The sequence below is a fragment of the Penicillium canescens genome (assembly GCF_028828765.1).
Source record: "Penicillium canescens strain IBT 15451 chromosome Unknown utg000008l_segment0_segment0, whole genome shotgun sequence".
Classification (NCBI taxonomy): domain Eukaryota; kingdom Fungi; phylum Ascomycota; class Eurotiomycetes; order Eurotiales; family Aspergillaceae; genus Penicillium; species Penicillium canescens.
Window position 1 is genome coordinate 1,616,765 of NW_026703970.1, and position 23,351 is coordinate 1,640,115.

At 46.9% G+C, this 23,351-nt stretch overlaps 8 protein-coding genes across 8 annotated transcripts; 1 reads left to right on the plus strand and 7 right to left on the minus strand.

Moving 5' to 3' along the window:
• Window positions 1–1,361: 1,361 nt before the first annotated feature.
• Window positions 1,362–3,834, minus strand: N7446_011462 (uncharacterized protein; the record flags this gene model as incomplete). Its single annotated transcript, XM_058520204.1, has 4 exons — window positions 1,362–2,448; window positions 2,523–3,199; window positions 3,248–3,386; window positions 3,440–3,834. 4 exons carry the CDS (start codon window positions 3,832–3,834, stop codon window positions 1,362–1,364), a joined length of 2,298 nt encoding a protein of 765 aa, XP_058367728.1.
• A 1,546-nt stretch (window positions 3,835–5,380) lies between these two features.
• On the minus strand, window positions 5,381–6,202 carry tpcG (oxidoreductase tpcG; the record flags this gene model as incomplete). Its single annotated transcript, XM_058520205.1, has 1 exon — window positions 5,381–6,202. The coding sequence occupies one exon, from the start codon at window positions 6,200–6,202 to the stop codon at window positions 5,381–5,383; it is 822 nt and encodes a 273-aa protein (XP_058367729.1).
• Window positions 6,203–7,907: 1,705 nt separating this feature from the next.
• Window positions 7,908–8,525, minus strand: tpcK (decarboxylase tpcK). Its single transcript, XM_058520206.1, has 3 exons — window positions 8,314–8,525; window positions 8,038–8,234; window positions 7,908–7,988 (listed from the first exon to the last, which is right to left on the minus strand). The coding sequence occupies exons 1-3, from the start codon at window positions 8,503–8,505 to the stop codon at window positions 7,919–7,921; spliced, it is 459 nt and encodes a 152-aa protein (XP_058367730.1). The 5' UTR covers window positions 8,506–8,525; the 3' UTR covers window positions 7,908–7,918.
• Window positions 8,526–8,916: 391 nt separating this feature from the next.
• N7446_011465 (SEC14 family lipid-binding protein) lies at window positions 8,917–10,042 on the minus strand (the record flags this gene model as incomplete). The annotated part of the gene is made up of 3 exons (XM_058520207.1): window positions 8,917–9,501; window positions 9,568–9,691; window positions 9,795–10,042. 3 exons carry the CDS (start codon window positions 10,040–10,042, stop codon window positions 8,917–8,919), a joined length of 957 nt encoding a protein of 318 aa, XP_058367731.1.
• Window positions 10,043–11,935: 1,893 nt separating this feature from the next.
• On the minus strand, window positions 11,936–14,607 carry N7446_011466 (uncharacterized protein; the record flags this gene model as incomplete). The annotated part of the gene is made up of 3 exons (XM_058520208.1): window positions 11,936–12,854; window positions 12,904–13,998; window positions 14,051–14,607. 3 exons carry the CDS (start codon window positions 14,605–14,607, stop codon window positions 11,936–11,938), a joined length of 2,571 nt encoding a protein of 856 aa, XP_058367732.1.
• Window positions 14,608–17,245: 2,638 nt separating this feature from the next.
• N7446_011467 (uncharacterized protein) lies at window positions 17,246–17,833 on the minus strand (the record flags this gene model as incomplete). Its single annotated transcript, XM_058520209.1, has 1 exon — window positions 17,246–17,833. One exon carries the CDS (start codon window positions 17,831–17,833, stop codon window positions 17,246–17,248), a length of 588 nt encoding a protein of 195 aa, XP_058367733.1.
• Window positions 17,834–18,312: 479 nt separating this feature from the next.
• N7446_011468 (Zn(II)2Cys6 transcription factor domain-containing protein) lies at window positions 18,313–19,943 on the plus strand (the record flags this gene model as incomplete). The annotated part of the gene is made up of 4 exons (XM_058520210.1): window positions 18,313–18,387; window positions 18,420–18,920; window positions 18,990–19,124; window positions 19,191–19,943. The coding sequence occupies 4 exons, from the start codon at window positions 18,313–18,315 to the stop codon at window positions 19,941–19,943; spliced, it is 1,464 nt and encodes a 487-aa protein (XP_058367734.1).
• Window positions 19,944–22,095: 2,152 nt separating this feature from the next.
• On the minus strand, window positions 22,096–22,555 carry N7446_011469 (uncharacterized protein; the record flags this gene model as incomplete). The annotated part of the gene is made up of 2 exons (XM_058520211.1): window positions 22,096–22,123; window positions 22,176–22,555. 2 exons carry the CDS (start codon window positions 22,553–22,555, stop codon window positions 22,096–22,098), a joined length of 408 nt encoding a protein of 135 aa, XP_058367735.1.
• Window positions 22,556–23,351: the final 796 nt, after the last annotated feature.

Genomic DNA, 23,351 nt, shown 5'->3' on the forward strand with positions numbered 1-23,351 from the left:
CTCGTTCAATTGACTTGGAACGATCATGAGTAGAGTTGTTTGTCGTGTGAAGGGCGCAGCTAACGTGGTCGCGGGTTCTAGATCGTACGCGTACGGGAGATTGAGTTGGAATTGAGCTGAAATTGAAACCCAAGTATTCAGGCAAACGTCGCGAATGCATATTGCTTCGGTCGGGGTTGTATGTTGAGTCGCTGGACCAGATAGGGATCCGGCCCCGCGGAGCTGTAGTCCGATATTTGGCTGCGAGTGGGTGATATCGTTTTTGTCATGTTTTCGACTATGCAACCTAGGACCTATTTGACTGTCCGAAGTCTGCAACTTTGAGATTCTGCCGGGGTGATGAGGTTGAGATGCTGAGCGTGTCAGATCTCGTGTTGGTTTCCTGGCCTCAGGCCACATATCCCTTCGTGCGCATTCCTGACCACGTGTCGACCTCCGTTAGATCTTCCTACTGAAGCCGATGCTAAATGTTCCTTTCAAATTCATCGGCGTATCATCTTCAGTTACTCCGTATCGCCGCTCGTATCTTCTTTATCAGAGATCACCAGTTAACGCAGACCCACTGGATACCGCCGATGTGCGGCTTGTACGCTGATCATGGAATGAGAACATTCAGCAAGGACCCAACTGCCCAGGGAAATGTCGATCAGAACCTAACCTTGCCGGGGGATAACTGTATGTCGTCGACAAACAAGATGAGAAAGCCAAATGATCCGCAGAAGCCACAACCCGAAAGAGGAAACAGAAAGAAGATCTATTTTGTTTTTTACTAAGTTTTTGCTTTTGTTGCCTTTCTTTATTAGTAAGAACTCATGGCTCGATTTGCAGGTACATGCATTAGCGCTAATCAATCCGAGTAGGGTCCCTTTGCCGCCGATCTAACGGGTGAACTCTGTGGCTGAACCCAAGATTAAGCTTAGGTCTAAGTTTGATTTCTAAGGTCTGAGTTTCGTTTCAGCCTTGATAAAAGCTTATCATCAAATAGGCGTATTGTCAAGGCACGGAAGGCATGGGTACCAGGCTCCAACGACAACCCCGAAAAAGATACCCCCTTGCCCACGCAGGGCTATCCAGATCTGGGTAAGCCACCTTTGTCGCCAGAACAAACAAGTTTTCTTTTTGCTTGGGCATCTTTGGGCTAGGTAAGCTTGGAAACTACAATCGTACATGATTGCATATCTCGTATACCGTACCACTCTCTTCATTTATGGGAAAGGCATATAAATCCTGATTCGTAAAATAACTCAAGTTCACTTCATGACTATCACTGGAAAAGCGTATTTTCGAGGACCAGCACATAGCCGCAGTTTTCATATTTATAGTCGAGTGAATGATCTGATGATCGCTGGTAAAATCATGTTCTAAATTCCAACCTCAACCTCCATGCCAAGTCTCGAACCATGCCGCGTTAGAATATCTATACACAGAAGCTGAGCTCGCATCGCAGAAGGATCCTTGGTAGCCATTTCGCTCAGCCACAGGATGGCCTTTCTGATCATAACCTCAACACCGGCACTCTCCGGCGTGCCTTCCTCTGATCGGGCCACAAGTTCCATCATGAGAACAGTCACGGACTGCATGATATAATGAAGCACACACCACCATGGGGAGCATCCATACAGCCAGGCTGTATCTGGATCGCTTGGTAGGAGATCGAGCATTTGACCTGCTACCTGAACGCATGTCGCCGCCAAGGTACTGCAGAGAGTGCTTGGTGGCCCCTCTTCCGGCGCTCCGTACACGACGCGGTGCAGACATGGCTGTGTTATGATGAGCTTGGTGGAATAGAAATGGAACGCAAGACTTGTGTGCTGAAGGACATCAGGCCTGTTTGTTCGCGTTCTTGTCAAGTCATATGACATAGGAAGCCGAGAGAGCCAACGTTCAATGGACTCATTAAGCGCAGAGATCGCGAGTTCAATTTGAAGCCATGACCTTGAAGCGGCTATTGGGGAGTACAAAGTGCCAATTGCTTCCTCCATTATTGATGCCAGGTCAACGGCGTATATGAAGTACAGTGACGGATTCACTGAAACACTCTGTGCCGCAGTAGCCCGAGCCTGCTCATTGCGTATTTCCTCCCTAGACGCAACATGGATGGGACTTTGAGCTATGGGGCTTTCCACCGTCTCGTTCCTAGGCATTTGGAATTGCAAGGACGACATGAGAATGCGTCGAGCTTCATTATTTGTAAGGAGTTGCATGACGTGCTCCTCTCCAAAATCCTCCTCTCTATACGGCACCGGAAGAGGTGTCGTACAAAATGCCCTATGCACACCAAGTGGACGACCGATGATCCCAGAAACTCGGTTATTTAACAAGTAGAGACCCCACCACAGCCGATACCTGGCCTCTTTGGACAGAGTTGAGGTGCTGGGACTTTCATCGCGGAGATAGATCCCCATAGCCTGCGCTGAGCGTATCGCGATGCCACACATTCTCCATGCCCTGGCAAATCATAAGAAAATCAGTCTGTGCCCGGAGAGAAAATGTCCTAATCTAAGCAAGGAATGTGCATCCACCTGTTGACTTGTCCGATCGAAAGAAGGTAAAAAGAGGCTAGTGCTTCCACTTGCACCTGCTGTAGGTTTGGATGGCTTAAAGAGGCAACATCGTGCGTGTTAAGCTGCCACGCCCGTGAGAAGTATACTGCATGGTCATCATGGTCGTGATGGGTCTGGCACGATGCGAGGCAAGAATGTCTCGCGGCAATGGCGAATACCATGTTCAAAACTGCCATCCATCTTCTCCCTGGTCGTAGATTTGCATTCGAATAGAAAGCTCGGCACTGACTTAAGAAGAGACTCTTTCCAAGAAATGGAAAAGATTCATGTATAACACTGAAGTAGTTGTTGACAAGTTGATCTGCGATCCCTTGCGAAGGCCGTTCCATCATGGCCACGTTATCTGAGATCACAGGCCCCGAATCATCGGGAAAATAGTTCACAGATGACAGCGAGGCGATGTCTGCATCCTTCTGGGAACTGCCCAGTGTCGGATCGTTTTGCTCCAAAAAACGCTTGAGTTGGTGTAGCCACTTTATTTCCGAATGTCTGCCGATAAAACCGGTAGCCTGCGCCTCTGCATCGCGATTGAAATCTTCTTCGACAAACTCCACGGGGCCAATCGTGCAAGCCGGTGTATTGGCATTGTCTGATACTCGCGACGGAAGTGCTGATGCCAGAGACGTGCTTGGAATCTAGACATTGTCAGATGACAAGGTAATTTCAAGGGGTGAAATATTGACTTTATTCAGCGGATGAGGAGATGCGTCTGTTGCGCCAGGTTGATTGACAGACGTATCAGGGTGATGATCGGGAGGGAGATAGATATTTCGTAGGAGGGTTTCATACGTTTCGACCTGGGCTGTCAAATCATCAAGTTGTCTAAACACCCCTGTCAGATGCGAGTGTATTTGCATCTAATTTGAACCACGCACTTGACCATTTTCTCGCGCTTTCGATCACCATAGATACACGTAACAGCGGACATTTGGCATCGATGGCATGTTGGACGGTGGCCGCTGCATTTCACCTTTTGATCGCGGCAGTTTACACATGCCCTGGAGACCCGGCCGGGATTGGCTAATGGTTTTGTGTTTGCGGCTCGAGGGATGGCAATTTTCGGATTTGGCGTTTGCTTCGCGGTGTCGACGTGTGGATCGTAAAGGGGGTTTGAGATTTCGGAAGCTGTGGTGGATGATGGTTCGGATGAATCTTCCTGTAAGTTGCCCGATACACTCCAGTCGTAGCTGAAGAAGGCTACGTCGTCTACAAGATCAGACGCGGGATGCCGGAGAGACGATAGAGGAGGAGGAGGTAAGTTTCCACTCATGGTCACTTTCAGTTTGGCTGGCTGCCAACCTGTAGCGCCACGGAAGATGCACAGAACAAGAATTTGTAGTAGAAAATACACCTCTAGCAGTGGGGAAATCGCAATTCAAGTAGGACCTCTCTGGGTTCATATCAAAACCACGCTTGTACATGTGCAGTTAGTCTTCTAGGAATATGTAGGGTTGGACCTCCTAACAAACCCTCTGATTGGCTGGCACTCACATCCGTGCCCCCTTCGGGCCGTCAAAGGTCTTCCATGGATCGTCACTGAGCGCTGACTGCGACTTCAATTTTGATGTAAAAAGGAAAAAGGCACGTTCTCATATCATGAATTTGTTTTACCTGACTGTATGTTGCAAATTATGCAGAAGAACATTGACATTGAGCATTTCATACCTAGAAACGAACATCAAGAGGAAATACGATACGGATTGTGGTAGGAAACAACGTCCCCAAAGCAACCAATTTTATAGCAGAGATATGAAAGACTCTTCATATTATTCAGCCGTGTCGGGAGAATATTGCGACATGTTTGGCCGGCATATGCCTCAGGCATGATGTCCCCATTGTTTGCACCAGTGGACAAGTGATACCATGTTGACAGATAATGAAATCGATTATCCTTTCCCCTTTGGTATGAAACCTCTTACTAGTAACAACATTTTGCTTAGTATATGTAGGTAGTCACTATCACAGGTCTTATACCGTCCTAACATCTACGTGTACTTACTGTAGTGAGCATAAGCCTAATCCCCTTATGGAACTTGTATTCCCGCGATGTTGATAGAGCCCAGGCCTGACCAGCCATCTATCAATCCTAAAAGGAAAAGTCTCTCAGCATCAGGAAAGGCCCGTCATATGACTGCAAGGAGCCTTACACGTGAAAGACCCGACTAGGGGTTACTAACCATTCACCAGAGAGCAATAGAAGAAAGGATGGGTAAGAAACACTCGCTGTGCGGCAAGATTGATAATAGAAGGTGATGGGACCCGTAATATTCTGATACAACCACCCATCTTTGAGTGTGCAAGCCAGGTTGTCTACAGCAGTTTATCTCGCTCGGGCAAGGTCATAGGGAAAGGCCTAGTACGGCAGTGTATCAACTCACAACAAACTTAACGAAGAATTCCAACGAGTATTTGAACAAGCGTTTGAAATAGGCGTATTACTCGATTAATTATTGACTAAGATGCTTAATATATTAACACATTAAGGGCATTTCGAAAATAATATTTGCAATTTCATTCACATCTGTTCAAGATTACGTCGGCCTTCCGGGGGTTGAATGATTTATATACTCTGTCCTAGTCCAGAAACCACTATACCCTGTAGAACTTAATATAAATAAAAAATGGTAGCGCTCGATCCCCTCATATGTTCCCGCGATAATGTACATAATCAAAAGCAACAGAGAGCAAGTACAATCGCTGAAACAAAAAACAACAAAGTAACTGCCCCCTTCTTGACAGGGCGCCAGGAATCCCACAAAAAGCCCTCCTGAGCTGTATAATCAAATTTAATCTGTCACAGTATAGAATGTTTCCGGTCATGAAGGCCAGTGCGGACCCATGTTCATCGGTAAGTAAGGATGCAAAAAGGGAAAATAATGCCTCAAAATTCCAACAGCAAGACACACAGGAGTACCAAGTGGGAACTTTGCTCTGCCATTGGTATTGACCACGCTAACATTTTTCATATCATAGCATCCCTGGTCTTCATCCGCAGCCTCGATCATGGCAGCAGCCAAATCGAGGTAAGATACAGGACTCTCCTCATCGGACAGACTTAGAGCGTGGCCGCGCTGGACGTCAACCGACAAAGCCCCGGGTTTGACGAAGACAGAAGTCAGCCAGTCCTTCTGGGCACGAAGTAGTGTCTCCGCTTCTATCAAGTCCTCATAAACGTAAGAAGATGAGCGTGATAGGAGGAATTGTAGCACGGTATTTATGTTTCGGGAAAACGTCTCGTCGATGGTGGCCGATGAAAGGAGAATGATCTTGGGCATGCGTTTGGTACTGGCACCGCCACGGGCGGTGGCGTCCTGCATACCCCACAGGACCTGTATCACGGCATTGGCGGTATCTCGGGCGAGGGAACAGTTGGGAATGTTATCGTTAGTGGAGATAACTAGGAAGACAGCCCGTACGTCGCGAATACATGATGCTAAAAGCTCATGATCTTGGATGCAGCCTTCAAAAATTTCCACCCGCCCGTTTTCCTTTGTTTCGGGTAGAAGGTGGAAGAGCTTGTTGCGGTTGCGACAATATGCATGGATTCGAGATTCCGGCCTCTTCAGGAGATTCTCAATGAGGGCAGTGCCACAATTCCCTGTCGAGCCCAAGATGGCGTAGGTTTGGTGCGCGGACATGCTTGAGGGCCCCCTTGCGTGAATTTTTTTTCCTTTTTTTCTTTCTTTGACGTGTGGGGCAGTCAAGAAGCACTTGAGAAGGGAAAGCCTCTTGAATGCAAGAGGCTAGTCGAATAATGCATGTATCAATTGAAAAGTCGAAATAGCCAATGCGCGCTTCAAATCAGTCCTGATTTTGAATTTTATCGCCTGCTTTCTGGAGGTGTGTAATTGTGCGATGGCTCACGTCCACGAGATGAGGTTTTGATATGTATACTCCAAGGGCATTTTGGGCATCATTTGGTATTCTGACATGGAGGATTGCTTTTGTTCATATTGGAGCATAGTTCAGGGATCAAGGATAACGTTAAGAACAAGCGACCCGAGCGCAAAGATAGGGGTGGGGCGCTGGTGGCCTGAGAAAGAAGGTGTCGATCACCACTCAGCGTTTTTAGACCGCAATTAGCTTGGATTACACACAAATCTCGCAAAATCGTCTGAATATAGGCGAAGTATATGTCCGCCTCCTCTCTTTATTTGGGGAATCTGACCGTGTTCAATTAATCTTTCAATGCCCGTTTGCGCTTTACTTTATTGTTAGCCTTGGAGATGAACGCTGGCAGAGCTCTGCATAAGAAGCTCTCCTCTGACTGCTTCCCTTGAATCCATCTTGATTGAAAGATGGAATAGTGTGCTCATTGCTCCACTTGTAGCCCGGAAGAGGCGTGTCGGCCGCTACAGCAACTATGTATTCTCTTGGCAAACTCGTGAAGAGCCTATCCTTCAGCCGTTGAAGAAGAGCTAAGATGGGTCTTTTTGAAGGCAATCGCGACTGGGAAAAGATATTCTGGCCGACTGACCTTGCGAGGCTGTCAAGATGGTTATTCTCCCGCTTTCGGGTTCTCAGCAAGGCTCAACTACAAGGCACACGACTCAAGATCTTATTGACACAAGCCAAATTTCTGCTTATATTCTTACCTGCACCCATCTCGGCTGGGTGAAAATTCCAGTGTGAGCAAATTTGTAAAGTGTACCCATCCATTTGAGCATGTCTTGCATAGGAGCAAAAGGCATAGCTACTTTTACTATGCTATTCAGTATATTTGAATGAATGAAGCTGCCATTTGAGATCTCGAGGTGGGAAAATATTGAAGAAGGCTCTAATTAGGCATAGCTTTGCAGATTGTTGAGAGCCAAGGCGGTTACTGATCAGCGTTGGCCAGGGCGACAATGACAGCTTTCTCTATGCACAGGGCAGAAGATTCTGATTGATACTTGCTGGCACCGATATATCACATCTCTTGAGCATTATAAATGAGACCAAAAAGCTTCTCTATTGCCGAACTTTAAATGAGTCACAACAATCAGGTCTTCTAGGATAATCGTTCGACGTATAGCCGGTGCTATCAGCACATTCAGTGCACTGTGATTCCCCCGAACGCCAACCGGGATGAGTGGGGTTGTATTACTCTTGTGAGATTTGCTAACGTCTACCTAAGTAGCATGAGATCAATCTTACATGTACTGTCGTCATACTTGGTGGACATTTTATCTTTAATACAGTGTGATAGGAGCTCGAAAGCAGCTCGTGACACTTTTTCAGTGCCTAAAACACAATGCAGTTCAGCCTTTGCTTACAAGTAACATTTTCAATCCCTTGGATGATTACATGCAGCCTGGTCCTTGATCAATATGGGTCACTTTAGACAGAAATTTGATTGTGGAAGTGATATTTGTCTAAGAACCCTCAATTCCATCAACAATCTCTCCGTCTCTGATGTACTCCTCAATCCAACCTATAGTAATCCTGGTTTAGGTTAATCGTAGCTACTGAATACACTGTTGGATAAACTTACATGCTTCTTTTAGTATCGGCAAAGTTCTCATGATCACCCGCTAGGTGTTCCTTATACCAAGGATCCTGCTTCATACGTTTGTAGTCTTCGATGCTTCGAAAGACAACCTGGCTAAAGCAATCAAAGTCGGCAATGTTCGCCATCTGAGGGTCAAACAGCTGGCTCATCAAGGCCCGAGTGGAACTTTGGTTGTGGATCTGAATGCAAAAAATTATTAGATATGTGAATCTGAGGCCGAGCGCTCGAGAAATAAAATGGAACGAAGAAAATTCTCACCTGAGTCCATCTCTTGACACCGTACTTGACCATCAGTTCTTTTGTCATGGGCGCAGAAACATTGACCATGTGGTGGCGATAATCTTCTTCACTCATGCCGGGCTTGCGGTAGCCACATATTGTTAAACAGAGAAACTTGTTATCAGCAGGCCCTGATATCTCGGGGATCTCTGGATCGTTCACTATAGTCATGTTGGGGATTTGCGAATGACCAGCTTGGCAAAATGGAAATAGTTTCTTAAAATATGGAATGTAAACAGCGGACCTTTTCGTGTTAGGTTTACCGCCTCTAGTTTAACGATCTCCCTTCAATGCTCCCCTTGCGCCTTCTTGATTTCGGTCGCAAACTGCGGCTGACCCCTTGCCGCGTCCACCTTCCCCATGAGCTCTTGGGATCGGGATGATTTAGCCTGACTACACAAGTGGTGCCTTGAAGATTCACTTTTACTTATTGGGTAACTAAATCGACAGGCAAAAGTCCATGCCGACAGCCTGCTCAACCCGATTGGGATAAGTGTCTGTTGGCATTAGAGGGCACGATTTGTCAGAATTCAATACTATGAAGCAATCTATAACACTTTGCACAATGGCCTGACTACCTTGCTAGCCTTCTTCATCGTTCTCAGAGTCAGGATATTTGTGATGGAAAACGTTCTCTTTCACTTCAGGTTTGGCCCATTCAAGCTCCTGCCACGGGCCGATGTCAGAGAGTTCGCAGCCGCCCTCACATCGGCAGGTACCACCGAACTCGACGGGCAGGTTCTCAGGAATAATCTGGGCCAGCAATTCCTTTTGATAGTTACTGCCGAGGACGTAAATCTTGTTCACAGTGACGGGATCGAGGAAGCTCTTAACGACGCTGAACACACTGCTGAAGCCCCAAGGAGCATTGACGAGGTACAGTTTGCCCAGACGCTCGGGATAGTAATTCTGCAAGATTTCCGAAGTCTGACGCACGTAGCTGTACACAGAGGGGATACTGGTGACGCCGACGCCCTTTAGGTCCATAATCGTGCAGCATGTCTCTTGTAAGTTGCCTGCCTTCCGCGAGCATGCGGGAAACCGGGCGTCGACTAGCTTCTCGTATTCAGTGACAAGATTCTGTAACATGCGCTCGCCAGTAGTGATGTTATACATGGCATTAAGGTCAATCTTGCCTAGTTTCTCGATGTAGACGGGACGGCCATCCTAGTGATAGTTTATTGACTATTTTCCCATTGTAGATCTATAGAGTGGGAGGTCATAATCACTCACCCTATCAGTGTTGTGGTAATACTGCGGATAATACTTGAAGACTTCCGGCTTCTCTTGGTAGTTGAAAGTATGAGGGAGGTCATCTGTGCCAAAGTTCTTTCGCCATTCTTCACATTTGATAAACCTAAACAACCACATTAGATCACTGGATGTCTTATGTGGATCACAAGGACCAGGGCCCCATTTCAAATTGAACCTTCAACAGTCGCTTGAATTGGGAAACCTACATAGCCTTCGAAGCCTCGGCATCAAATTTGCGGGCGCGAAGGAAGCGTAGCAAGGTCAACGTATCCAATCGTTTTGTGTATCCCTCTTGCTCTAGCATTGTGCGCAGCTGATAAATTTTCACATCTTGTTCCAGCGTGGTGTGGCCCAGATGGCCAGTTTTAGGCTCCAGCGATGTGATAGGGAAGTCATACTGGTCGTATTTGAGGTCGAGAGGTAAAGACTTCTCAACAGTGGTTCGATCATGCATTCTGATGTGGGAAGTAAACTTGAGGGCTTACTAAACGACACCGATCTGGCCGCACTTGGAGTGAATGTGATAGGATGGAGACTTGGGTGGAATTGAAGCTGACTTCTATTTCTTAAGTAATGATTGCGGGGTAAGGTGAGAAGAAATTAACTGTAGCTGAGTTGGTAGGCTGTGCCATCAGGATCAGACTATTGGCCCAAAGCGAGGGGAAAAACACAAAAATAAAAAAACGAAACAGAAACAAAAACAAAGAAACGCCGCTTTCCTGATCCGGGTATTGACACTTTATGGAGGTGCCAATAGGCTGAGTCGGTATTCCACAACACGGGATGGCTAATCAATGTGGGTAAGAGGCCGCTCAAGTGCTCATTTCCGGGGGCTTCGGTCAACATCTGCCCAGGGCTCCGGGAGTATATTGGAGTCACGGTCACGTGATGGATATGGATCAGCCGTTGATGTGGATCAGCCGGTGTGGGGAATTTTTGGTGCGGCAGAATAATGGCAGGGAATAATGGTGACTGAGGGATAACAGACACTGTGCTGCCTATTTTGGTCTCGTGACACTTTCAACGAGATTAAGAGATACGCTAACCATATTTTGACAGCCCAGTTCTCCAGCTCATACTATGTCTGCGTGGTTCTTTACCATGACCGGATTCCACAAATTCTATAACTCAGATGAAGCCGGAGGTTGCATTCATCTATCAAATCAAGTTTGATGACGCTCCCAGGACCTATCCGCACAGTAGGAAAAAATGTCGAGGGAAGCAAGCAGACATTCACGTTGATAATACGTTCATTGTATCGAGTGTGCAGTGCCTCTGAGCTTCGATAGCGCTCTGCGTTCTTAGCGGCAAGAGGCAACCAATGTGTCCGCTGACCAGAGAGCCCATTTTCGGCTTGGCTCGGCCGAGTTCGGCTGAAGCCACAGGCACTAGGCATCAATGTACGAAGGTTGGATTAATTTCTGGCATCGGCCCAAGGGGGGTGCCAGACTATTAGGAAAACGCACGTGAGTTTCAGACGTGGTAGAGAAATGTTTCTGTTGGTGTACCAATGATTTTTAACCATTACCCATCTCTCTTGCCCAAAGCATTCGTTTAAACTAGAGTTGTATGCGAGCTCTGGCTTGAACACTCGATGAAATCCTGTATCAACGGCCACTGCTTTCTCAGTGCCGTTGAACTCGCAATTAAGGATTGGCGTTTTGACTTCGATCACTTCATGAAGGAGTGAAAAAAGTGTCAATCGAGTATCAATGGAGTTTACTAACGGACATCTCCCAACTAGTGAACTAATGACAAAATCATCCAAATCAATAAACAATATGTGTAGTCTCGGGCAATAGATGCCGATAGTAGTGAAAACTGCTGTTGAAAAATGGGGGTCCGTGAATTTGTGGGCTCTTCCCTTGGGAATATACTCTGTCCAATAGTATTTTTTCAATTAGGCTGAAGACTTGAATTACAGGTGATCATAAAAACCATTGCTAAAGTCTGATGACATGTAACCTAAAACTGAAGCCTACACATACAATGCTCGTAAGGCTCTCAACGATCTCAGTAAGCCCACATCACATATATTCTGTATTTTCATAGTATTCAAAATGGACAACGACCACGTTCCGACAATTTTGGTTGAAGACACTATCCATACGCTTTTGATAAAACAAGCAAGACATTCATATGCCTGCTACCGTCGGGAGTGCCCGGAAGGCATCCTCAATTGATATTTCGGCTTGAAGCCAATGGCAGAATGTGGTGGCTGTACGATATAATCAGATCACTTACTTATGGGATATGAGTATGGTTAAACTATGAAAAGCCTTCAAATCGAAAATTAATATTAATATACGGCGTGAAACCTCCAAGTAATCATAAATTATTGATCACATCATACGTAAAGCCGTCCCTGACACGGCTCATGAACCTCTTCTGAGGTAAAAGAACAATGATAGAACCCAGATTGCACAGCACCGGAGCCCGTCATCGTATCAGGATCTGTATTTGCCACCGGCACATTGTATCCTCGGCCATCCCTCCCACTCCGATTCGTCTCTTTATCCCTACTAATCCGGTTTGAGAACGTTAATGGCTTAGGAGACTCGAAGACCCCAGGAAGCCCACCCCATTGGACCGCTTTCAGGGCGTGGTTGGATTCGTCGTCCACACCTGGCGATGAGGGATGGCAGGCCGCGCTAATTGTCGCACTGCACTGCGCCGCCAGTGGCATTGCAAATCTAAAGCGCCGTAGCCCCAACAGTATTGACGCAAGAGGCAGTGAACCACCCACGATGATGGCGAAGATAATGGCAACGGGAGAGTAGCCGCAGGTAACAACCTCATTACCAGATTGCATTATACCGTTTATATCAAACGGAATGATTTCAACGAAGAACAGACTCTGTGAGACAAGCCAATGCAGGACAGCTGAAACAGCCAGGAGCGGAAGGCTATACCGGTATGGCAGGGACAGGTAATAGGTTGAACGCTGGGCACCGCGCGGCCAAGTAACACGCAATGGCTTGCGAGCACCGGCGTAGCTATTGTATTCAACAGCGCCAAGCATGCATGTCAACAAGGTATCAAGTAGAAAGTATGCGATGGAGACAAGCAGCTGCGGTGTGTTTGCTAGCAGGATCATGCTGAATACCCCCGTCATACCGGATGGGACGGGCATGCCGTCTATGAGCGTTGGTGCGCTCACTTCACCCAGACCGCCGTCCCAGATGGTTTTGACCCCGTAGCCCTTGTCATAGTTGAGGATTCCGATGCGGAGGAGGTTTGCAGCGGCAACAATAATGCATACAAACCTGCACAGACTGTGAGTTGGGTTCTTGATGCTGTAGAGGGGTGACTTACACTGTCATTGTGAAGGCCCATCGTCCTGGACTTACAGCATGTAACCAGCGTTGTCGAGGAGGTAGTTCTAGCGGGACTGCCTGATCTATTTGGATGTTTTCAATCTCATCCTGAGTGGACTCCTTTTTCTTCTCAGGTTTCTTGCGCCAACCCAGTGTCTTCTTATCAACGAGGGGCTTCGACAGTAAACAGCTTCCTTCTGTTGTTGGATCTGGCCAAGTAAGGTAAGATGCAATCGCATCTCCAATTGTTAGAAAGACGTCCTCTCTATCATCACGCGCGGTGAACAGGGTGCAAATGAGCTTTATCACATTACACCCAATAACAATCAAACAGATAGGAGGACTGAAGACTAGCTGACAGGTTTCCTCCGCCGGAACCGTCAAGCAGTAATCGACGGGATACATTGGTGATTGTCTCGCGTCACATGTCGATGTATGTCCCAGGACCCTCACATTGTTGGCAAAGGAGACATTTACCCAGTTTGAAGGATTTTTTAGTTCAGCCTGTACCGTATCTTCAGAGGGATAGGTGGCAAGGATCTCATTGAGCCGCCGGATGTCAGCCGTGTTGTAATCGTAGGCATTGGTAGCGACGTGGCTGTTAAAAGTCGAGTAGTTCTGGAACCCGGCTTCGGTCGGTATCTCAAGCTCTACGACGGGTGTAGCGAACTTGTATGGTTGGACGGACCAGTCTCCGGTGGTGTTCTCTTTTGCCATGTCTTTGCTGCAGTCATAATCATCATAACAGAGCCAGCTGAAGGGGCTTCCGCTCTTGGAACCGATTGTCGGGTAATTTCCTCGTCCCATAAATCCTAGAGGTTCACCGTCGGGCATCGAAGAATTGGTCACCAGAACCAGCAGACGTTGTCCGGATACATAGTCTTGCGCGAATGTATCGAGACACTTCTCGTTCGAGAGCATCTCAAGATCCGTCCGGCTCATTTCAGCATTGAGAGTCGCCAGGTCAAGCCCGACATTATCAGCAAAACACTTATCAAAATCGACGGACCTATTCGCCGTCACTGGCCCTACTGGTGCTGTAATAACTGTATACTCCCAAGGCCCAAGCGCGAAGAAGATAGCTGAGTTGTAGCTAACGACTTGTCAGCCAATCCTCAACACGTTGAGCACCGGAAGCGGCCTACATAAGATGGATAGGTAACGATGTCAACAAAAGAACCCACCCCAGCAACTGTCTCTTGCCCCGTTGTCTCCTTAATAAGTCCCAAATATTCGGGACTCCAATCCGCAGCCACACCCGCTTCCTATGCGCCTCATCGACCTGGGATCGGGATGGTGACGCAAGGCACTGCATGCAGTAGTTACTTGCACCTAACATAGCCGTGCTCAGAATGTTAATAATCAAGTGCAAACCAGTAGTCCAGTTCTTTGCTGTCGAACATTTCCCGGTGAACAGTGAGGCAAAAGGGAAGCCTGCCTGGTTACTTCCTGAGTACGCAATTCCGGCCGCGATAATGGTGAGCAGGACATTAAGGAATAGGACAGTGGCTTCGACCCAGGCACAGATTATAATGCCTTCGGTCCAGTGGCGGCTGTGGGATGGGCTCGAATTGTGCCCCTCTGCCAGGTCGGTGTTGGTCTCCGACGCGTCCCAAAGCCATGATATGAGGCTGACTGGGAGGAACTTAGGTTTCCCATCTGGTTCTGATTTACTGTTGGATTGTTGGCTGGACCTGAACATGTCTGCGTTGAGCCACAGAGGGATAACAACCGTCGCTAGAATTCGGGAGGCAACCGATGGTTGCGGAGATATGGGAAAAGTGATGATCCTTGTATTCAGGGACTACGCGCGTGGCATCTTGGCGACAGGAATCATCTTCCTAATTCGGGGTTAACAGGGCTGTGCTGTGCTGATCAACGCCAATCACAGCGATTGTTTTGTTCGTTTCCACCAGCCAAGACGTTTCCTCGTAAGCGACGTCACTGGAACGGGGGCTGAGGCTCTCTGATAGTCCACTAAAGCTTTACTTATTTTTAACACAGTGCCGATTAATCCTCTGGAAGTGCTGTCCTCACCTTGTATATGTGAACTTCTCACAACCACCCAGCTAGCGATTCTTGCTATCTAGAAACAGTTCTGCAACTGTGGTCAGGGGTGTGCGACCGCCCTGTAGGACTAGGGACCTATTCTGCAAATTGATGAGTATTTGAGTTGACCGTGGATTTGTTTTTCACCAAATCATCGCCATGTTTATTTTCCTGAAACTCCAAATATTACGGTACCCTTCGTTGCCAGTGTCAGTATGGAGCCAATGAGAATCAGTCAGCGAACAAGTGATCTGACTATAGCCTTTCGGCCGGCGGGATACTGTAAGAGAAGTCTCTTGTCCGTCTTCCCAAAGCAATTCACACTACAGAATAGTGCGGTGTCCATACGCTTAAGGAGTCGAGCACGACTGGGGAGCCTGGATGGCAGGGCTGAGGAAACTATTTCCCGACTGGGTTTGTCCACCATCCACTGCCTTTCTTATGCAACGGCGAAAAAATCCGCTGGGAGAAGGGGAGTATTAGGAAATGCACGGTCTTCTGGCTAGATGTTAGTTGACCAAAGCCTCATCTATTGGAGGGTGCGCTGGTCTCCAATAACCCCAAACAAATTCGTGTACTAAATGTCTACTTTGTACATTTTTGCACGCTTCTTGTGCAATGTTCCCACCCCGATCACCGGAAATCCATCTTGCAGGGGATTGAAGGTAAAAAAATCACTAAAATTGGAACCCATTAATATTAAGATCGTGCTATAGCTCTCGTAAATTTAACATAACGTAATTTTGTAGCAGCATGTATAATAGACTGGTTTAAATTAAGAGAACATATTATTAAAGTGTGACTCCTGTTAAATCTGACCATAATCTGACTAAACTAATTTTATAGCAGACACATATTTATAATCCTTCACCTATTTTCGTAGATATGCACAATGGGGTTGTGAATAGGTTGTAAACAAGAGTAAATAGCTCACAAATGAAGGGCTCATAATTGATTCTCTAGTCCAAATCCAGTCATGCAACGCTTCCCTCAAAAACTGGCGCCACAGGCATCCCCGACTGACCAAACCACAACAACTTGCTTATATCCTTCTGACAGAGAGGACTCTTGCAGAATATGATGCGTGAATTCTTTTCCCGCAACCCCTGCTGGGCAGGAAAGCTAGCATCTTATTTCTGGTGTAGGGTTAAATCAATATAGATTGGTTAGCAGCGTGCGCATAATTTAGTTTTTCATCAGTTCACCCGCTCAAAAAACGCCAATAATCACTTTAACGGAACTACTAAGCAGAGTAGTAATCTTGTCTATCAGGCAGGCAACTACTTGTCGGTTAGGTAAAGAATAGAGGGCGAAACATTGGCGCAACGAGGAAATGTCCAAGCCGGACCTATTACCACAATTTGACTGACTGATGAAGTTATGTTACGTATACAGCTCAATAACTCCGACTTGGCGGGGGCTGAGTACGCTCCCTACTGCACTGAGTGAGTGCTCAAGGGATAAGCGCAAGACCTCCAGTTAACCATCAAACCGAAGACGAGTCTGCAGCATAGCCAGAAACCAGGGCCGATATATCCATTTGAACACCTGCGTATCAAATTGGAAGCTCTAAACATCGATACACATCGACTGCACTCCCTTCCTAGTGAATGCCCCCAACACGCTCTCAACGAGTAGTCCCTAAAGAAGCATAAAAGCTAAACGGTGGCCAATGGTCGACGCAGTAGAGGAATGATGGTGTTGTCGGACGAGGCAGTAGATACGAGAACGAGGTAAGCCAAGTCTGGAGAGTTTTTCTTCCTTATCTAGATCTTCTCAGGGCAAAACGTGACGCTGAGGGAGCAAAAACCGGGAGAGGCGTGCTAGTACGTTGTAAGAATATATTAGGTGTATGGCCTGTTAACCAGGCAAGATATAATGGCCTAATAGGTAGAGGATGGAACACAGTATATTGTCCTTAGAGCTAAGACTAATTCTTGCCAGAATTACATATGGCTCCGGGGTCTCTAGACTATAGAGGAATGGAACAGAGACCTTCTGCTAACGTTCTTGCATCGGTTGCATCACGTAGCTTTTTAGCCGGTGTAAGTCGCAAACCGTAACAATTGATCTTGAAGATAAGAAGATCGAGTTCGGAGATGTAAGGCAAGGCGTTTTGTCGAGCAACCGATATTGGCACCGCGGCGCATGGAATGTAGGGAGACTCTAAGCCATGAGTATACTAGCAACGAAAAACGGTTACCGCGCATACCTGCCAATCAGGGGTAATATCGATTTGAATAATTTTGTGTCTTTCACTATACGTTCAATACAGCAATACATAATGTGCTTCATGCCCCCAGGATAGAACCCAGAATTTCGACCGCTGTCTCGTTCTCGGCTTTATTCATAGCTTTTGCCGTCATCCCAGATAGCAGCACTAGCTCCAGAAAGCGACTATCATGGGAAACAGATACCTCCAGCTTCTTTTCTCCTGATGTTCCGCTCGGCTGAATCGTCGCCATCTTTCTACCAGAGGCATCGTGCAACTCTAGGTTCTTCCCGCTTAACATATTAGCCTTCCACTTCAACCGACCCGTAGAAGAGGTCTGAAAGCTAAAATGGCCTGAAACTTGGCTGAGGCGCATGTCTATTGGCTGTCCATGTAGCGTAATGCGTGATTTTGAAGATAGACTTGGAAGCCGAGCGTCGCCAACCATGTCCCAGGGGCCGGCACCCCAGCCACGAAGTACAACCACATTGGGAGCTTGTTCCTTACAAGTCACAACTGAGTACAGGGGTGGAGCTTCAATTGGATATCCTGCAGGATGGACTAGGACCTTTGTGGGATCCCATGGTGCTGGTCGGAGAGACAATGAGACGACTTGTGGGTTTGCAGTCTGGCTGCGAGTGGAAAAGAAGGAATAATATGCACTCATCATTCAAGTCGAGGGTGTGGCAGTTTTGAGAGAATGAAGGTAGAGAAAAAAAGCAAATTTGTGGTTTGGTTTGGTTGAATGCTGTCCCCGGTTGCTTCTCCGATCAGCCCTTATATATTTCCGCTATGCTCAGATTCAAGCAGATCACCTTCACTTGCTGAGTTTCTTTAGGAATATGCGCTGGGCCGGGCTATACATGGTTATGCGATCTGATCACATTCGAGTTGGCGTGATCGTCACTGCGACACCCCCAATTGGGCATTATGATGCGCCAGAGTCTTGGCGGGTCTTCCCCTAAGCTTTTGATGTCTTTGATTGGCATCGCAGGTATCTTGGCCTACAATGTGGCTGTGTGGATGTCATCACAACACATCTTAATCGCCCCATGTGTCCTTTTCGAGCTGAACACCACCCGGATATATGAACTTCTTTTTTTTATGGTCGGCACTAGTATTGTATGCACAACTTGGATATTTGCCATGCCCGGGGTTCCATCTAGTCGTGGCTGTGACGCATGCCGCAAAGCAAAGAAGAAGGTTCAGTCCTCAAAACCAGTCTGGTCGCCTTACATTGACGCATAGAATAGTGTGACCAGCTCAAGCCAGTATGCTCCCGTTGCACACGTTTGAATATGACGTGTGTTGGGAGCGGACAACAGCGGTATAAGTTCATGAGCAATAAGCTAGATGGCCGGCGAACGCAAGGCCAATCTGCCCTTCAGCCAACACTCTCAACTAGCAGAGTAGTCTTCGTTGGCAGACCAGCACAATTACCAAGTACCGACACGGATCAGATTGCAGCAAACTTTGTAGAGGCGTTGCAGGTGACCGATATCCGGTATGCCATTGTCTACTACGGACTTTTCTTTCGGGATATTCCCCGTCGCCTGGGCAAAAGCGCTGTACTAGACGCGGCTGTGAAAGCCATTTCAGCCGCATCCCCGTTTCTTTACACCGGTACTAATTCACCAACTGCGCTCGCGCGCTATGGACAATCTCTACGGGCGCTCAGAGAGTGTTTGAACGATGCAGCTGAGGCCCGGACTCCGAATACGTTATGTGCCGTCTACTTGATCACCATCTGCCAGGTAAGCATTCTTTACTGTTTCTATCAACAACTTCAATAACGCAAGAGCTGATCACCACGAACTTTGAAGAGCTGGCTGGGGAGATATGATGACTCGCTTACAGGTCACGCCGAAGCCATTTCTCATCTTCTCAAAGCTGCTCCATTGCATGAATGGAACAGCAGATTTGAGCTTGAGATGGTTCTCACGATGTGTATACCTGTGGTATGTTTTATTCAGGAAACACACCTATGACGCGAGCAAGCAGCTAAGACCTGTCTGATCAAACAGATTCTCGAAGGCATTGTTAACCCCCGTGTTAAGATGGACCCAGCATTTTGGGAGCTGGCCTCATCATTCAAAGATCGGATGTCCACATCGCAGGAGAACCGCCCCAAGCCCTCGACGGAGTATAAACATCTCGCTCTATTCCCTAGTTTCGTTCAGAACCCTGATGCAAACCTTCCTGAAATTGAGAATGCATACTTCAGATTGAAAACTGATGCCCAAGTCATGCGACAACACCTCGGTCAAGTCGAGCAACTCACCCCTCCATCCTTCTCATCCCCAGCCGTTGTGGCTCACTCCCAAGCCCAAGCAGCGTATACCATGGTATCAACCCTGGCCGTGCTCACAAACAGTCTCCTCCGCATCTTTGATTCATTCAATTTCACTCTAGTCAGTGAGTGTATCGTTCTGTGTGATGAAATTGCGACCCAGGCCGAGCTGGCAACCTGCTACCGGCCGTTGGGATCAGCCTATATGCCGTTGTGTCTTACGGTCGCTTGGGCTGCATTGAAAGATGAGTCTCGATTGACACAAATAGAGGCCATTATCGCGGAATACCAATCTGACTTTACACAAGTCCCTTGGATGAGTCGGGCCCATTGGTTAGCTTCCACTTTTGATAGCCACCGCGTGCGGGTCGCATCTGAGATGGCCTCTTTACACTCCTCGGGTGTTGTCAATGCACAGACAAACATGGCAGCTAGTCGAGAGCGCAAGCAGCTCCCAGTCAATCCCGAATCATGCTGTATTCTTTAGCCATTCAATGATATGTGCCTTTGGGTCTTCAAGATATGTAGACATGGTGTCCACTCTTTGCTTATATTGTCGTCTATATGGAGAGTCTGAGAATTTGGTGAAATTTAGATCATAGACGATCGACCATGAAAGGATACTAGATACAGAGGAGCCCATATCTTCAAATCTTTTGGAACCGTTCGAGACTTATACTGATTATCGAGGTCCACTGCGGTACATCTGCATACTTCTTCAATCATATACATGAGCAGTTTAAGACGATTAAGTACATGGTACAATTATCATAACAGAAACTAAAACCAGCCCCGAAACAAAGATTTGGAGCTATAAGAAAGTATTTGCCCCCTGGGTATCCCACTGTAGTTTTTCACACTTCGCGACACTCACCCACCATGATGAAACGCTATGGGGACAAACACAGCCGACCTCCCACCATTTGGGTTGATGAGTCGATTTTTCGCTAGAACCAACTCGGTTCAAAATCAACTGCCACGGCGGATATGAACCCCTTGCCGAGTCAGACAATGAATACGACAGCAATCGCCTTCGGGCCAAAGAAGCCGCGGCCGAATCGCCCGGATATAAGGATTCCATACCTTAGTTAGCACCTATGGGATACTTTCGAACCCGAAGCCTCGAGAAGTGCCGCATCATTGGAGCCCTGAAACTTACGAGAGAGCACAGTTCCATCTTAGCAATATGTCACATTTAAACCCTTTACATTGACCAAGTGATACGACTAAGAGTCCGACAGGTTTCGCATGTGAAAATCTCGTAAATTCGCATCCTGAACCTCTGCACGCTACTGCATGCAAACCCCACAACAGGTACGACTGCGACAAATACTTTGTTATTCAAGTTGTTGGATTTAAACCAACGTTCCTCGGACGGGCAAAGATTAGAGACCGATCTTACAATCCAGCAAGCATTGACCAACTTATCAGGCATACTGGACACATAAGATCCTGGGGCAAACAATCCGTCCCCCTTTTGCCCAGAGGTCTAGCCGCCGTACGAAACTGAGTGCCACGAGACTCCTTGATTTAGAGTGCTCAAAATATTGGTACTGAACATCGGCAGTTGTTCTAACCTCCAGATCCCAACTCCATTGCTGGACTGTTAGATCCCAGAACTAAAACCACCCTTTTTTAGTGATTCCGTTGGTCCCGGAGTTACCTATGAAGGCGGAAAAAAGCGGGTCTTAGAGTCTTGAGACTGGGGAGCGCACCCGGGTTAGTCATGTTGGTTTCTTTGTATGTGCGAGATAGTAGATATATCACATATCATGAATCACCATGACGCGAGTTATGATGCCTATATTTCTTTGTTTGAAGCACGGTATGGTCCCACTAGGCTCTCGTAGATTAGTTTCCGCTAGCTGCTACTACCTTTCTTTGTTTGCTTGATATATGAATTGGATTCCGGTAGTCCTACCCACGAATTGAAATGTGTATATATTGTGATAGTGCACAATCAAGTGAAACCAAGGGGTTTATAGTGCTAGAAGAGTAGGCCGACCGGCGAAGCATAAATAGCCTATAAGTATTTCCTTCCTAATATCTGACTCTAAATAATAAGATTTTCTATAATATCCTAAACCTCTTAGACTTATTAAAATTTCGAGAAACTAGAATCTTGCTACTACGCCTATTATACCTTATAAATCTAGTGCTATGTCGAACTCGACTTCTATAGGAGCACTAGCATAGAGTTCTAAGGTCCGCCACTAGGTAGGTTAGTATATCACTAGCTTATAACGTATAACGCGGAAGGCTTTAAAGCTAATCTAGGTTACGATAGCAATTTTCCGACAGGCTGCCCTGCCTTGTAGCAGTTTCTACATAGACTGCCCTCCTATGTAGCAATGCCTATATAGACTGCCCTGCTATGTAGCATACAACCCACCTTGTGATACTTCAACAAAACCATATATAAGATGCAGTTTGAAGTCAGGTATACTGCATGCAACTTTGAATAAATTTATTAGCTATCCCCCTAAAATGATCGGCAATCCATTTATAAGTAGCCTTCTGAACGAATACATCTCCCCTACCACTAATATAACATTGCCTTCCATTTGCCTCTTCCTCAATACCAAGATTTAGCACCCCTATAAGATTATAAGTAGTGCTTCGTTATAGGTATTTGGAACCTAGTCACAGCCATTACCGGGGTCCGCTCTGAAAGTAATAAATTAGCCCCAACCGTCTCTTGTGTTTCCGATAAGCTCACCTTGGACGCCAGCCATCTGAATCATCATCTTGACCACCCCTCTCACAGCTGTCAACGATATCCTTGAGCAACTTCTTACACGTGTCTATCTCAAGGACCGCATCCCCAGACTTTCCATTTTTCATCCGTAACATGACATTCGGTGCGTACCCAATATCGACCTCAAGACACTGTTTGACCTGTTGTCCACCTTTAAACGTGGAAGGGGCAATATCATTACACCAGATATCGATTGCGTGAGCAGCTTCACTTCTGTTATAGTCGTCTCCTGAAGCGCTACTCCACACAGCGGAACCGCTAGTATAGCACGAAACCTTGCCAAAGACAGGGTTAGGCAGTGCAAGCACAGCGGCGAGAACGGGGAGAGCTTGAAAGTGCATATTGGTAGAGACTCGATCGAAAAGTGGTTCGATGAAATAAAAAAAGACTTCGATTGGTTTTGAAGGAGATTGAGTATGGATTGAGAAAGGAGGACAGTCGAGGAGTCTTTATACCTTTCCTTTGAGAAGCCAAGCAACTCTTTCTAAGTCACAGCCTAGCAGCCAAGCCTGAGAGCCAGAGTCTCGTTGTGCCGCGATAGACCTAAGAAGACTATAAGTCCTGATCTTCTGATGATCTTACTAGTTATAGAGATATACAATGGGCGCCTTATTTTGGGCGCCGTGTCTCCCTCCGCATCGGAAAATGCGTATATTCAACCACTAATAGGCTTGGCATAGTCCGGGAAACAGTTTCTATAGCCACCAATCTGGAATGATTGTCTGTATGAATCAAACCCATGCTCTTTCTGCATCGAAATAAATATTTATAGTAGCAACAAGTTGGGGGGCCTTACATCAACCAGGCCACCTTGGCGCCTAGCTGATTGCCAAGGCTGGAAATACTCGGACTACATGGAATCCGTAGTGTTGAGTTCAGGCGGCCTATTTCCAGGCGGGAATGTCATTATGGGTCTCGATAACCCCTCCTTATTGCACGTATTTGGTGAGGGTCTTCAGGTGGTTCGATCGTAATTTATAGTGTTTTTTTCCTGTCCGGGTCCTGCTAGTAATATTGTTCTTCGTGACGGCATGGAGGTCCGGGACATTGCATGATTGATTATATACACGCCCCGCTAAACTGGGAAGCCTGCTCGGCGTCAATATTAGCGTCTCGTTCACTAAATATGCTGTTCTC

What these genes read in the sequence shown, in the direction of transcription:
- tpcK (XM_058520206.1), bottom strand. Translation starts at nt 8,505, where the DNA reads ATGACTATAGTGAACGATCCAGAGATCCCCGAGATATCAGGGCCTGCT. An exon ending in GTGTCAAGAGATGGACTCAG is followed by an intron (nt 8,235 to 8,313) that starts GTGAGAATTTTC and finishes TTTTGCATTCAG; the next exon opens with ATCCACAACCAAAGTTCCAC. An exon ending in GCCGATACTAAAAGAAGCAT is followed by an intron (nt 7,989 to 8,037) that starts GTAAGTTTATCC and finishes AACCTAAACCAG; the next exon opens with GATTACTATAGGTTGGATTG.